A 15,628-nucleotide genomic window follows, 5' to 3' on the forward strand; every position below is an offset into this window, starting at 1 on the left:
TGGGCTTTAACCTTGATTCAAAGACCTCCTGTTCATACAGTTACATTCAGAGATTAATAAAAAACCAGAGGAAAAAATACAGAAGGTTCTGGTAAATTTTTGGACTAAATGTGTCTGCAAGACCAAGCACACATCAGTTCTCTCCAGTCTATGTGATCAGACAAGGGAACACTTTTGGTAAATATATATATATATAGTATAGGAGCCAGCCTAGTTTCTTCTACGTATACCAGGTGGTAACTGCTCATTTAGCAATGAGAAGTGACTCAGTTCAACAGAGAAGGAGCAATTCCCTTTTGTACTGAGTGGCCTCTCTGTCAGCTGCTCACATGTGCTCCCCCAGGAAGACAGAGGCCCACTGTGAGTGTGCTGCTGTGGGGCTGGCAGGGCTTCTGGCACTGTTTGAGGCCACGGCTTCAGTTCTAACACCCTTCATCTGGCACCTTTCACTAGTGTGAAACACACTTAAAAATATGAACAATGCTATTATTTTGATAGTAATAGTACACAGAGAAAGCTGGGGAAGAAGCTGCCTACTTTGTAAGAATAAGTTCTAGTGTCTGCAGATAGCAGTACATGCAAGTTTTACATTTGCTTCTGCAGAAAATGCCCAATGTCAATGCACAGAAATATGTTAATTGTTTATTTTTAGAAACCTCTCTAGAAAGTTTTGCATATTCTGTAGTATCACAAAGGACTTCTTCTGTTTACAGTTGCTTAGAACTAAGAAGATAGATATTTACCCAAGTTTTCTTGGCTTCCTCTTGCTCCCTTGATATTCTAGAGTTCCCTGTGGAGAGGGCCAAGAACATACAGTCAAAGCAAAGCAGCAAGTCGTTAATTTTTAATTCAAAGTGATTTTGTGTTGAATGCAAGCAGATGCTGATAATATCAGAAGTCACAGCATAATTTTTTTGATCAAAGGGCTCAAGTGAGACTGATGAAGCATGCATCTTGCTCGTCTTTGATAAACCACATCAATTATTCACCGTGAAGGCAGACATCCTGACATGAAAGCAACAGATAAAGAGCATAAGCACATGTTCAAGACGAGAGCAGAAGAACGTGGGGGTGGGGCTGGAGGGGCTGAAACAGGTATTAATAACAGAATTATTAACTGGAAACAAAGCCAGTAAAACAGCTTTATTGCCACTTTGAACTCACATTTAACTGGTTATAGTACATGTTATCCTCAGGGCTATTCAGCATTTTGGGCTGCTGACATCGTCGACGAGGTGTTCTCAGCTTCTGTTCAAGACAGTTTTCTGAACCTACAGTAAGATAACACAATTTAGTTTTAAGCTGTGCCAGGTGCTGTGAACGTCTTAGCACATTTTAGTCTGTAAACAGTCTTTTCTTCTGTCCTATTTGGTCCTGGATTTATTAGCAAGTCTGTTCTATCCAAAGTAAGCAAACAGAAACTTGGGAATCTTTGCTTTCTCTTTTGGAACTTAGTTCAAACACAAGTTTTTATGCAGAACTTAATTTTCACTTTTTAACATTTTTTATTCTTCCATATATCTATATCACACAATTCCTTATTCCTTTCACACTTTTTCTTAATATCTTCTGTTATCTAAGCAGGAAATGAGGTATATTGTGACTAGCTAGGAACATATCATTCAGCAACAACAAAATAGTTTTTCTACTGAAGATAGCAATAAAGTCTCTTGACTGATGAGACAGTCTATTATAGTCATTTTCTTTATATAAAAAGGCCACCTTCTTGACATGGCTCACTGTTTAATCAGATTAACTGAATCTGGAAGTTTGGAATTATGCTTTCTTCATATAATTTGTGGTGTGCTGAAAAAATCCAGTTGCTTAAAGTCATCTGGAAAGAAGAATATAAAAATGAATGAAGTATTTCAGAAGGGTTTCTGAAAAGAACTAACAGCTTTCTAAGTTTTTTAGTTAGTTTGTTTTTGGGGTATTTTGTTTTTGTTTGTTTGTTTGTTTTAGTATTACAGAGAAAAGACATTATGGTGTGCTATATTTTATTTTAACAGGTATTTTCCATGGTATATATTTTGGATTACAAGGTAACTATTTTCAGAATAAGTAAGTTACTACAAGATACTCTGGGGTTAAGAAAAGGTGATTTATTTTCAAATTATTCTCCCAATGCCTTTGACTTTTCTCATATCTCCCTGTTAAAAATTATTTTAGTGACAGTATGAATAAAAACAGGGTTTGGCAGCACTGAAGAAAAAAAATATCCATCCTACACATTTGCATTCCATACTGCACAAGGAACTTGCTCACATACAAAAGGCCAGCACAAAGATCAAGTAGCATGAGTTCCTTTAAACACTTCAAAACTGAAGTTAATATGGCTTTTGCAGATGCAGGGCTCTCATCTCACAAATCCATTGACACGATGTGGCCTTAAGGAGCAGGTAACATTACAAAAGAGGTTTATTATGCACTCAGGCTTATAGTTTGTGCCTGCAATCTGAATGAGGTAGAGGAGATGTCTGAACTTTGGCCTTTTCAGCCAAAAGACTGGTCTGAGAGATTTTCCCTCTTTCAGTTTCTTCCACTCAACAATAAAATTTAAAAAAATATTAATTTCCTCTCAGTGTGTGACTGCAATATCTGCGTGGGAGAGGAGCACTTGTTCCATTCCATCACAACATCTGGGACGGGTGGTGGGTTAAATGACCACCAGGGAACTGACTGCAGGTGGTCAGCAGAGCTGGGTCTAAAATTCAAACCTAATTTTATAGAGAAAGGTTATATTTATCCACTAATACAAAAAAACTTTAAAATAATTCACTCATGCTGCTTACTAATTTAATACCTAATGCTTCAATACTTAATACTTTCAAATTAAGTAAACCTTTGTATTTTTGCTAAAGAGACTGTGATGGCTAATCCAGAACCTTTGCTACTTGCCTGTATTGTATACAACCAGACAAAGCAGAAGCTGTACCAGAAAATACTTCTGAGGAAACTGGGTGCCCAAATAATATGTTTCTTTGAAAGTTTTTTTCACGATGATTCAGATAGGATAAAAATGCAATTTTACTCTCCCTGAAGTCTGAAAATGTTGCAAAAGACCTGTCATTAACTACATTCTAGTCTCTGCTCTGAAAGTTACTCAAATTGATCTTAGAGCTTTCTCAGGATAGCAGGGTCTGTGATTTTTGCAAGCAGTATTTTCAGTCACAAGGCCATTTTACTTTTTTCTTACAGCAGTAAGTGTATCGAATACCCTTCCATGAATTAATTTTTCTTCTAGAAAGAGAACTCAGGTACTCACTGTTTTGCATAATTTCACACACCTCTCTGCAGCTTGCCAGAGGTAAAAACACAGTCCACAAATATTTAGAAATTTTTAAACAGTACAATAATATCATGGGGTAGGTTTTTTCCCTTTCCCCTAAGTGCTCTTGAGGCCTTCACTTTTTTTTCTTTTTCAAAACACACACATATATATATATAGGCTGGGTTTTTAAATGTATTTTATTTATTAGGATTCTGAGTCACTAATATTTTGCTCTACCTTTTTATCCTGACAGTTAATTATTTCTGTGTATCCTATGGGTGGTCTGCAGCTTGTATTCTCCAAAGGAAATACCCTTTCAGTGGGCCCATTTGTCTTAGTTGCACACTACATGAACAGTACAAAATCTGGTAACATTTATCATAAACTACCATATCTGGAGAAAATGGTATTAACATGTGCTCAACACTCAGCAGTTGAATAGGCATTTTAAATGCTGTTCTAAAATATTTTTCTCTGATGACAAACTGAAAGCCACCAATATGAAAAAAATCACTTGTCATTTAATAGCAATAGTAGCAGCACCGGTATCACTAACAAAGTATTGTCTATACTGCACAGAAATTGTGCAAATTTAGAGACCATATGAGAGGGTGAGCACATGCACTTTCTTCAGGCTGTCCTTTAGCACCAGTTTTTAAGAAAGAGATCTGTCCCCCTTTTGTCTGGAAGAAAACCTTTTCTTGTAACTCTGAGCACAGAAATTCTTTAGGTTACAAATTCTTATTTGATAAATACCTTACTGCAGGGCAGAAATAACAGAGAGTAGGCAAAATGCTTTCTGCCAAGTGCACTATGTCAGCTGATCTAAGTGCAGGGTAGCTGAGGTTCTGGGCATCCTCCTCTCACTTGAGCTCAGAGAGGCTGGCATGTGGATGAGCAGGCTCATGTGGATGCTTCCCTAAAGACATCACAAAATTTATGTGGCTTATGGTAAAGGGAACTAGAAACTGGCTACTGGATCATTCTGTTGGAGTAGAAAGCAATTTTAAGTACAGAAACTGATGGTGTTTCTGTTTAGTCCTCTATTACCACTGTTGGTTATCCTTTTTATTTCTTTGATACGTAAGAGCCCAAGCCAAAAAACAGGACTTGCAGAGCTCAGACAGATTGAAAAGATATATTTTTTTCAAGTAAATGTAAAGTCAAACATTCAAGATACATTTTTATGAACTGGGAATTACATAGTTGGAAAGCAGTTTCTCCAGTAGAGACTTGGGAACTACAAATATTCAGCTGAATATGAAACAGACAGGGTGCAAAGAAAAGAAAACTGCTCAACAGAAAGAGAAAAACAGTTTTATCGTTGTGTACAGAATTAAAATGGATGCAATAAAGGGCAGAATGTTTTGAGAACAGGAACAATTTGAAAAATCTGCCACATAGCAAGAAATATAAGAAGACTGTTCTACTTCATTCTTTTAAAAATAAGGTGAAGAGGTGATCTGAAGCAAGTGTAAACCCCTATATAGAAGGTGGAGGGTTTTTCACATTAGAAAACAGGAGTCTAGACTAACTAATGGTCAGAAGATTTTAGACCAGAAGTACAGCACATACTGAAAGCTATCAATTAGGAAAAAAAAATATTTAGCAGTATGATGGAAACTCAGGTTGAAGCTTTTAGAAAGGCATGTTTTGACTTAAGCAAAATTTAAAAACTATTGAAGAGATGTGACACAGATCACACCTAGCTTAACAAGAATGAATTTATCTAATGTGATTTTTATCAGAAGTTTCAGTCTACAGAATATCTGTATTGATCTTTTAAATGCTGAGATACAGTTTCTGAATTTCCACATGGTTCTTTGTTTTCTTATGGCTGAAGTGGAAATATTTTTCTTCAATTAGCCATTCTATCCATTATACTGACATTTCTAATGACATCTCTTGACTTGGAGATGATTAATACATTTTCTATATCTTATTTACGAGATTTTTCTGTTTAAAAATCCATCCTTTCCATAAGCTGCAAAGGACTCTTTCAGAAATGCACAAATTGCTAAACAGTAAGATTTTACAAAAGACTTCAAACTCCTCTTTAGCTCTGATACATGGGCTTTTGCATCTAGGATTTGGGCCACCCTGACCAATACTTTTGAAACAGTAGTGGCAAAAACCATATTTTTCTAATGACTCCCCATGGGGCAGATGACTTGATGTTCAGTGAAAATCTCATCTTGAATGTCCTTATTGTCCTGATTATCTTAGTATTGAAAGCATGGGTACCAGGCACTGGGCAGCCATGTCAGAGTAACAGAATAATCAGATTTTGCTTGCTGAAATGAAGTTAGGCTCTCCATAAACTCTAAATGACTAAACTCTTGCTTCAAAAACCTCTTGATGCTGATAATCTTGCCAAACATTGCTAATTTTTCCTTTATGGAGAATTCTACATAGAAATGGTGAGGAAGCAGCTTAACTGCATTTGGAACATGTAAAATAAAGCAATGTGAATCCGATTGTTTTAAGGGTGGTGTAGCACACCTGGGGCTCTAAACACTGACATTTTTATTTTTTTTTTGCAGGGAATGCACACAAGGGCTCTTTGCCAATGCTTCAGTGCCCCAAAGAGGCTGTGCTGCCAGTTCCCTTGCTGAAGGGACTTCATCCATCACAACACATATTGTTAGAAGAGTGAGCTGAGTACACCCATTTTCCTTCTGAAGCCATTTGCCCAAAGCAGGTTAGGGAGGGGTTAGTCTTGTCTCCTTTTCTGCTATAGGTGAACACAAACCTAGTATCACAGGACAGGTATTTTTTTTTTCTAATTACTCAAACAAGGAGATTTAGCATTTGAGAAGAGGCAGTCTGTTAAAGAAAGGGTAATGGGGCCATTTAAGGAACCATATATATTATTTACAGAGTAAGCAAATAAAGTAGAGAAATCACTATGACCAAGAAAAATAGTAAGCATGTAGCTGATTTCCAATCTATAATATCAGACGAAACATGAAAGTGCAACCCTTAATTATAAGCAAATATTAGCACAGACTCATGGGATCTCATCATAACATCTCAAGGTCTACATTCATGAAAATTTAAGCAATGTTTAAAATCATGTTAATTTGTTCTTTGTTTGTTTCTTTCCCTGCCAGTCTAATTTATTCCAAAAGACTTTGGTTCTCAAGCCTGGATATATTGATCATGCCTATGTAAAGCATTGTTATAGCCTGGGGAGAAGACTTTTGTGGAAAAACTTGTCTTTGTTCTCCTTTGATAATTTATATGTATTTTGATGTTTTCAAGTTTCCAGTTTTGAATCATTTTTCAAGGCAGCAAGTTAACTTCACTTTTCCTCTTGAAGTCTTAGGCAAATGCAGAAATGACCTCACAGACAATGATAATACACATCCTCCTCCTGGACTGGATGCTAGTGGATAATTATGTGCAGCATGTTGACTTCAAGGAACAGCTATCTTTTCCTGTGTGCTATGCAAGTCTGTTCAAGGAGACGACTCAAGGGGCTAATGATTCTGGTCCCACTCATATCAGTGTTAAACGGGACTGACTAAACATCACTTAGGCAGAAAAAAACTGCTGCAAATTAACTAATTCATGATTTCATTATTTCAGCTTTTTTAAAAAGAGTGATTTACAAAGGTCACACAAAGCTATTTGGCTATGAGTGTTCATACAAATGTATTTTCCTTCCTTTTCCATTGCCATGATTCTCCACCATTTGCACAAATTTGTATCATACCTTAAGTGCAAAGGAAGAGTGAAGTGCAAAATAGGAGTAAAATGAAGAATGTGCCGGGGAAGCAGAGTGAATACTCAAGCAGTTAGTCCCCACTGAGCTCTTGCTGCGTCTGCCTGCCATACTCAATCCCGTTAGTGCAGAACTATCCTGCATATCCCTGTACTAAGCTGCAGCCAGTGTGGCTTTAGTATGAGCACACATTAAGAGACACCTGGCCCACATCACAGGGTACTTGTACATTGCCTGTTAATGCTTCCAACTATGAAAGTATCAGAAACAAGGCCAGGATAACGGGTCTAATAGGCTTCACTAAACACATACTGTAGAGTAATCTGCAGCTTCACTTGAAAATAATGAAGTTATTGTGTCTATGCAACATACTATAAATTCAATTATATTATGGTAGCTCTGCAAAAATGCTGGAGAGGCTGATAGAAAATAAACACACTGTCACTCTAAGGTTTTAATCTCAGTACAGGCAAAACTACACCAAGAGACAACACCATAGGGTAGGAGAGAATAAAGAGCAAGACTCCATGGTGACTTGAGTAATAAGGTATGTCTTCATTATGCTCTTATCCTTTCTGAGGTTAGTAAGAGGGAAAAGAGAAAACTATAGGAAAGAGGAAAACGACAAAAAAATAAACAATTAAGTAAGGTACTGAGAAACTAAGGAAAAGAAGACAAGGGAATAAAAACCATCAATGTGAAACAGTAGAACCTATGTTTTGGCATCAGATGATTAAATTAATCTAGTAACATCAGGAGCCTGGAGGCATATTGACATAATGCTATTAACAATTTTAATTCTCTCCAGAATATTTTGTGCTTACCTACCAATAGCTTCAGATGTCCACAAATGTTCAGTAAGGCCATCTATTCTGTTGATATAATGAGATCTAGTATGATGGGAACCATTCCTGCCACCAAATTCCCTTGGTCCCTTCCAGTACATAAGAGTGTTCAGGAATATTTATAGGAGCTGGCACTCTTCATGCTGCTAGTGACAAGCAAGCATGGAAAGAATAATAAATCAGATGTGCTTTGAGGAGTTACAAGACCTCAGCTCTTGCTAACTCACAAAGTATCTTACTGAAACTTCACGTAAGTGTTGCTAATGGAAAGAATGCTAACTACTTAAAAAAACCAACCTATTAATGCTTAGAAAGAACGATTAATCCTTAGCAACTCCAGTGTACTTAAAGTTCTTAACTGGGTTCATTATTTATGAATAATATATTAGATTTAATAATTTTCAGTGTCAAGTGCTTTTTAGTCTATAGCTCAATGTAGTTACCTGATTCACTGAACACAGAATCTGAAGGAGTAAAAAGTCCTACAGAAAGATATAAAATAAAACAAAACCAAGCTTCACTATCACCTCGGATCCCCCACACAATTGTGGTGAACTAGAATTCTGTTTATTCAGATGGAGTGTGCTCATAGTGCCAAGAGCCATAGACTGCTAGGGAAATTAGTGTAGCTTCTTTGATGTCATGTGCATTCCAGAATCTGTAACACACTGCTGAAACTGTGAGCATATCCTTTTGTTTATAACCCTAAACAGAACCATTTGAATACACACACTGAAAGAACTTGTAACAGAAGCAATGCATTTTCTTCCACTAAATGATTCATTACATACGGCTTCATTTTGGATACTGCAGTTATGTGCAAAGCCATATGCTTTAGATTATAAAGCACACTAAGCAAATCATAAGTTTTTCAAGATGGTATGTAAAGGCTGTTTTTGCATCTGTTTGTTGCCAATGACTCAGATGACACTGTAATTAGAACAACAAATATTTTATGTGAAATCAATCATTTAGCTGTCTCTGAACCCTGAGACAATGGCATTTAGATACACTTTGTTGGGAAACAAGATCCATAAATAGTTAGAATCTTGGCTTTTGCTGTTTTTTCCTTTCCAACACAGTTCTGATCTTTCAGTATTTGTCAGTTCTTTCAGTTTGTATTGTGAGTAATTTGACTGTAGAGGAAAAAGGCAGAGATTAAACAAAGCATACAAAAGAACCAAAATATCAGTGACTAATGGATAAGATTCAAACCTGTCAGCAAAAAGCATGCTTCTACAGGTATGGTCCTGAAGTTGTCTTCCTGTATGTTGAGTATGCAGAAGCCCTTATAAGCCCTGCACATAATAACATCTAATAGCAGGTTCCAGAGGTGTGGCAATTAGTCAAAGTCCAAGAGGTTTATACAAATAAAACTGTAATTTCAGGGAAAAAAAATTCATGCCAAACCATCTGAATAACAGAAACTACTTCCAGACAATGAAGAAAACTTAATAGATTATTATTTTTCTTCCCGTCCTCAAACTTGACCCAAGGTGGTTGTGGAAGTTTTTAGTTATTTCATAAAATTATAGAATGGCCTGGGCTGGAAGGAAAATTAAAGATCACCTAGTCTTAATCTCCCCTGACATGGGCAGGGACATCTTCCATCACACCAGGTTGCTCAGAGCTCCATCCAGCCTCGTCTTGAACCCTTCCACAGATGGGGTATCTTCAAGTTCTCTGGGCAACCTATTCCAGTGCCTCATCAGCCTCAGAATAAAGAAATTTCTTCCTAATATCTAATTTAAACCTATTCTCTTTCAGTTTGAAGCCATTCCCTTTGTCCTGACACTATATTTTCTTGTCCAAAGTTCCTCTCCATCCTTCTTGTGAGCCCCATTTTCAGGCACTGAAGACTGCAATTAGGTCATTGCAAAGCCATCTTTTCTTCAGGCTGAACAATCTCAATTGTCTCATCCTTTCTTCATTGGTGTGGTGCGCCATCCCTAGAGTCAACCTGGTGGCCCTTCTCTGAACTTGGACCAACATATTGTTGCCTTTCATGTGCTCAGAAACCCAGAGCTGGATGCAACACTCCAGGTAGGGTCTCACAAGAGCAGAGTAGAGGCACAGAATCACCTCCCATGGTCATGCTGCTGAGGATGCATCCCACGATACAGCTGGCTTGTGATCTTTTCAGGAGACAGCAACTGATAAAAATCAGGTCATTCCAGGTATGCTGGAATCACGTATCACATCCTATTTCCTAGTTCTAGAAGACCTGGTTAATACAATAGCCACCAGGTGATAAAAATCTCGCATTATCATGATGTCTCTCTCATTGTTTGAGCAATGCCATATGATCAATACAAGTTAATGAAGAACTTCATAGCAGAAAATCCTACTGAGAACAATTTTATATGAAGAGATCACTTCCAGATCATGACATCCCTGAGCCACAAATCATGTTTGGCTGGAGAGTGTTCTGGGCAAATATCTCTGCTTGCCCTACTTTTGCACTATACCCTAGGATTTTCCTCTTGGTTACTGTGAGAAAGAGAAAATTAGGATAAATAGTTTTGGATGGGACTGGAAATGTCTTTTTTATGTGTGAATGGGTTTTTCTGCTTGTTGATTTTTAAATTATTTTTTTGTGTGTGTGTGTATAAAGTTGCTAATATTCAAATGACCAGGAAAAAGAGCAATATTTATTTAAAATGAATAAATTCAAGCAGAAAAGATCCCTAAGAGGCACCTGAAATGGAGGCTGAGGTAACTTTTCACAAGGCAAATATCAGAATCTTCACTGTAAAGATATTTCAAGATCAGCTTTATAGCAGGAAGGTTGTATTACACTTGCCTCTTTGCTAGCAGTGCACCAGATCAGCCTGAGCTTCTGAAGGGTCAAAGCTGAAATTCTATGCAAAGATGAAGAAAAGCTAGTAATTCTTCAGTTTTCTGCAAATGCCCCATTTTCCCTTCTCCATGAGTTTTTATCCAAGATGGTAATCCTAAAGTAGAAACACCAACCCTAGGGACACCTACACAAGCATCATGCACTCAGAGGTTTGCCATAATGTAAGTTTGTCTCTCCAGCATTATGCCATGGTTGGGACTTAGAGTGCAGGTGCAGTTTATTTATTTAGTGAAGTTAAAGAAAACAGGATTAGAAAGAAACTCAAGTGAATATTTTGTCCTTCCCTGTCTTCCAAAGTAAAACCATGTACCATGTTGGAGGTATGATAAATTTTCAAAATTGTTCAGAAAAAAAAACTATCAAAAAAATTCTCACAAACACAGCATCAACAATGGAGCAACTCATGATACTTCTGCACAGTAAGAAGATAGCTATTTCTTCAAAGAAGAATTAGGATGATGATTTAGTCAGTATGATTAAATAAATAGCTTTGGCAACTTTGAAGTACAAATAACATGACAGTATCATCAATTTTAGAGATAGTCTCCAAAACACATTTGGAGCGACTAATACACAAGTTTTTAAACTGGAGATTGTGGATCATAAGAGCTGCATCTCATGTGCTAAGATGCTTCAGAAAAACTCACTGGACACTTGGCACTGGTTCATTTTGTGGATTCTAGCTAAGAAAAGCAAAGCATATGGGGAAAAAGATGAAACAAACATGAAAAGTAATCAGTGAGATTAACTTTCAAAAATAGTCAAAACATTCAGTGCATTAAAGAGGAGTAACAAATCACAAATACCTTCCTAATACTACTTCTCTACAGAGCCAACTACTGAATTTGCCAAAAATGCATTGTACAGTTGTGGGAAGTTAGTCTGTGTGATTAAAAGTAGGGCAAGAGGCAATCTGTAAGTTCACACTCTATTAAGATGCGGTTCATAATAGTCTGCGTTTCAGAGTTGCTGTTGTAGCATATAGCCTGGATACATTTAAAGGTAATCCCTCACCTTCTTCCAAATTGTAATAATAGCATTTTTATCCCATGCCCTCAGAGATTAAGCCACTTGATTGACTTTGAATTCTGGACACACAGGAAATTTGTATTAATTTAGCATAATGATGAGGCGCAATAAAGGCTCTGTGGAACCACAACAGCATGGTCTCTAAGGTTTTGTTCGTTACAGAAACACAATTTGCATATCTAAAGGCTTGAAACCATGGGTCCATATTGATACAACTAGTATCTCAAATTTGAGTGTAGCAGATTCAGCATATATTTCAAAGAATAAATGGTAGAAGCCCAAGATAAAACTCTCAGTAGATTTCTTCATTAAGAAAGAAGGTCTTTTTCTGAATTCAAGGTAGCTGGCAGCAATAACTTTTAAAGGAGGCATGAAAACTAGCTTGACTGAAGCTTGTAAAAATACCACTAGTTAGATATTTACTTTCTGGTGTACTACAGTACTTTTGTCTGACATTTGTAAATGTTGCAAGTAAAGGAGGTATCTTGGCTAGATAAAGGAAACTAGTGCCGCTGATCTAAGTTCTACAGCAATCCAGTTTTTTAAGGGGTTGTTAATTGCTACTGGGACCCTTAATTAGTAATAGTTCAGAAGTGATCTACAACTCAAACTCAGGCCACTGAAACTGAAGAAGCATAACCAAACTATCCAGTCAATGACAGATTTTGAAAAATAAGCAGGAGTAGAAAAAACCTTCAGACTTAAAAGATGTCTGTTAACCTGTGAAAGAGCACCTACATTTGTTTTTCATACTACTTCAAAATCCAAATCACAACCTTTTATTGACAACTCACACTATGGATCTAGTGGGAGAATGCTAGACAAATAGCATTAATACAAATAAGGGCTCATCATTTTCAGTGGTGCAGTTTCTTATCTTTCATCCTGAAGTAGTAGATGGAAATGTCCAGTAACACCAAAGTAAATTTAGAAAATATAGAAGAGATCTTTAAAGAAAAATGAGGGAGGTCTGCAAAGAATTACAATGCTGGGATCTCAGTAATAATATAGCAAACTTAAGCTATGTGTTTCATCCTACTTAACAACACCACCTGTAGTAAGAGTTTGGGGAGTGCAAATATATATAATGAATATGTATAATTTTCATCCATTTAGGATGAAATCTTCATAAATCCCCATAGGAAATTTAGCATTTCCTAAATGCTTCTAAAGAAAAATTTGATGAAGACTTCAGCTCATGGAGGAACAAGAAGATGTATACATTTGTGCAGATATACAAATAAAGTAAGTTGATCTTCTCGTATATAGTGACTTGTTTATGTGACAGTATGTGTTTTGTTCTAAAATCACTGTTCTTGACAGGTACAGCTTGCATTAATATATCAGTTCACTGTATTATACTCCCCTCTGAACACAATCTTTGTACTTGAGTGTACTTTTTTAAAATGGTAGATGCTATGAAATTAGTTAGATTCTTTACTTCTCTCATAAAAACATGACTAATTCAAGTGACTTTATTGACATTTTATTCCTCAGAACTTGATGAACTCTTCTTTAGCAAAATGAGCATGGATTTCAGGGTTCAAACCGAGGCACTGGAAAGACTGATATTTAAAACATTACACCTTACCTGTTCTGGAAAATCAGGCTCCTCCATAGTGTGTAACTGCAGGTACACAGAATTTCTTGTCACTCCAGAAAATACAGGTTAAGTGCTTCCTGGAATTTTTTGTGGAGTTGATTTGGATATGTTTTCCACCTCCTAATTACTACAGATACTTAATCATTTTAACCCCCTTCTTACAAGTCTATACTAGATTCTTGGCTGCTATTGAATAGTGTATCTCTATGGAGTAGCTTGTGATATAGCATCAAAATCTGTTTGTGTCCCGGTTCTGTACTTGGGTCTGTGGGTATTGCAGAGTATGCAAAGTTTGTGAATTATCACTTTATTAATTACTGTGCACTAATTCCTTGTGTGAATGACCTACAAAGGACCCACAGAATTACAACATGAACAGATTGGTACATTGCAAATGTACCTATTGCCACAGAATGCCACTTCTGATTTCTTTCTTTTGGATAGCCAGGAAGTATGGCCATATTAACATAACTCTCTTCCATAACATATCCTACTTCTCAGTAGGACTAATTAGCTTAGGCACGGCACTGCACTCATCCAGCTATACTGCCTCCGGGGTCTGATTCACATCTAGCTTGAGCAGCTTTGCAAAGCACTGGCATGCATTGAGTTGCTATATCATAAATTTGTATTACAGCTTACTCTATACTAACTTTCCCATGGAGACAAAACCTAAAAATCAGCTTTACTGCTGTGAACACAGTCATCAAAGTCTCCTACTGAACTAATGCCATAATAATAATGAAAATATCCTGGCCCCAGTAGGAAGGTTCATATCCTGAAAGCACTAACATGGGGACACATTTTCACTATTAGAACTAGTTCCTCTGAAGCCAGCCCCAACACTAAGAATATGAATACAAGGGAAAAATTGGGAAGTATCAGAAAAACACCTTGATATTAGCATGGCTTATAGAAATAAGAGTAAAATAAAAATGTGCAACAGAATTTTAACTCCAGTCTTTAGAATGGACTATCTTAATTATTCCCATTATTAAAGGGCACTGTGAAGTAAAAGGCTATGGGCAGAGAGAAATATACATTTCTCTTCCCTCACAGAAGATACAGTAAATTTTTAAAGTTCATCACTCAGTCTATTTACACAATACTCAAACTAACTCATGAAGCAATTGTAAGTCAGAGATGATTGAAAGCCATATTCTTCCTACCAACACACAATAATATGTAAGAATACTTCAGGCTAAACTTTGATGAGAAAATTCTTATGCTAGGTTCTTCAATAAAACAAATGTAAGAATAACTTGTGATTTCATGGAGAGCATGAATCAATGTGTAGTGTCTTGTCAGTGTCTAAATTAAATGAATACGAGACTTTTGGGTGGACAAAAGCAAATTGAAGATAATCAGCAAAATTTATGTTTTCAAATAATGTAGAAACCACATAAATTACTTCAAAGAGACCTATAAAACTATAAGTTTTGAAAAACAGTTAAGTTACAATGTAGAAAAAAGGAAAGAAACATGACTTGTGGACCCTAAGTTATAGTTCATTGTTTGCTTTCACAATGGAGAGCAGCAGAAAATTATCTCCCTCTTGTCACACATTTCATTTTTGATTAGGTAATTTTGCATTATTAGTATCTTCAAAATGCAGACACAAAAATAAGAGGTGCCAAAGACATTTTCTCTTCTCTGAAGATGGAAATTACTAGAATAAAACTATCTATAGCACTACCTACAGGAAAACCAGATTTTCAGTTTTTACTACAAACACTCATTCATACTAGCAGTCTACATGAAGTCAATGTGTTATCCTACTGCATAATGATGGATCCTGTGAAGGGTTATGAGATAGCACCAATATTCCTTAAAATTTGTTATTTTTTGTGATTTATCCCTTTTTCTTACTCTCAACCAATAACACATTTTGTCCAAAACAAGTTACTGTTCTTTCACCTTTTTGTTAGCATTGTTCACAATATTATTTATACAGAACCATAAATCCTTATTTTTATTATTAAAATATATAGGAGATGTTAACTACACTTACCATACTTTTTTGCATTCTGCAATTCAATCTCTGCTGCTAGGACTTGATCTGGAAAGTTTGTGCAGAGGTACAAAGTGTATTAGGTTTTGGCATATGAAGTCTTAGCTTTACATGCTTTGTGTATTTATTTTTCAGATAAAAAGGACTCCAGTTACTAGGTCTCAACATAAACCCTTGCAGAGTAGGATGTGGGCAGACTGGCTACACAGCTGCTGTGTGGCCTGTGAGGAGGAGGTGCCTGTATCATCTGACGGTGCCAGCAAAGGGACAATGTCTTTATTA

The 15,628-nt window shown here is 36.5% G+C and overlaps 1 protein-coding gene across 4 annotated transcripts in view; it reads right to left on the minus strand.

The window, feature by feature from the left end:
- The window catches only part of MYO3B (myosin IIIB), a 207,186-nt gene that overhangs the window by 10,463 nt on the left and 181,095 nt on the right, over positions 1–15,628 (minus strand). For 3 of the 4 annotated variants that reach the window (XM_019007566.2, XM_015635360.1, XM_019007565.2), the window contains 3 exons: positions 15,347–15,394; positions 1,165–1,271; positions 744–790 (listed from right to left, as the gene is read on the minus strand). In XM_019007566.2, the coding sequence (XP_018863111.1) occupies positions 744–790; positions 1,165–1,271; positions 15,347–15,394 (202 nt within the window). The remainder of the gene's footprint in view (positions 1–743; positions 791–1,164; positions 1,272–15,346; positions 15,395–15,628) is intronic. The other variant, XM_015635362.1, reaches the window with a different exon arrangement.

The sequence above is a fragment of the Parus major genome, chromosome 7, assembly GCF_001522545.3.
Source record: "Parus major isolate Abel chromosome 7, Parus_major1.1, whole genome shotgun sequence".
Taxonomy (NCBI): Eukaryota; Metazoa; Chordata; class Aves; order Passeriformes; family Paridae; genus Parus; species Parus major.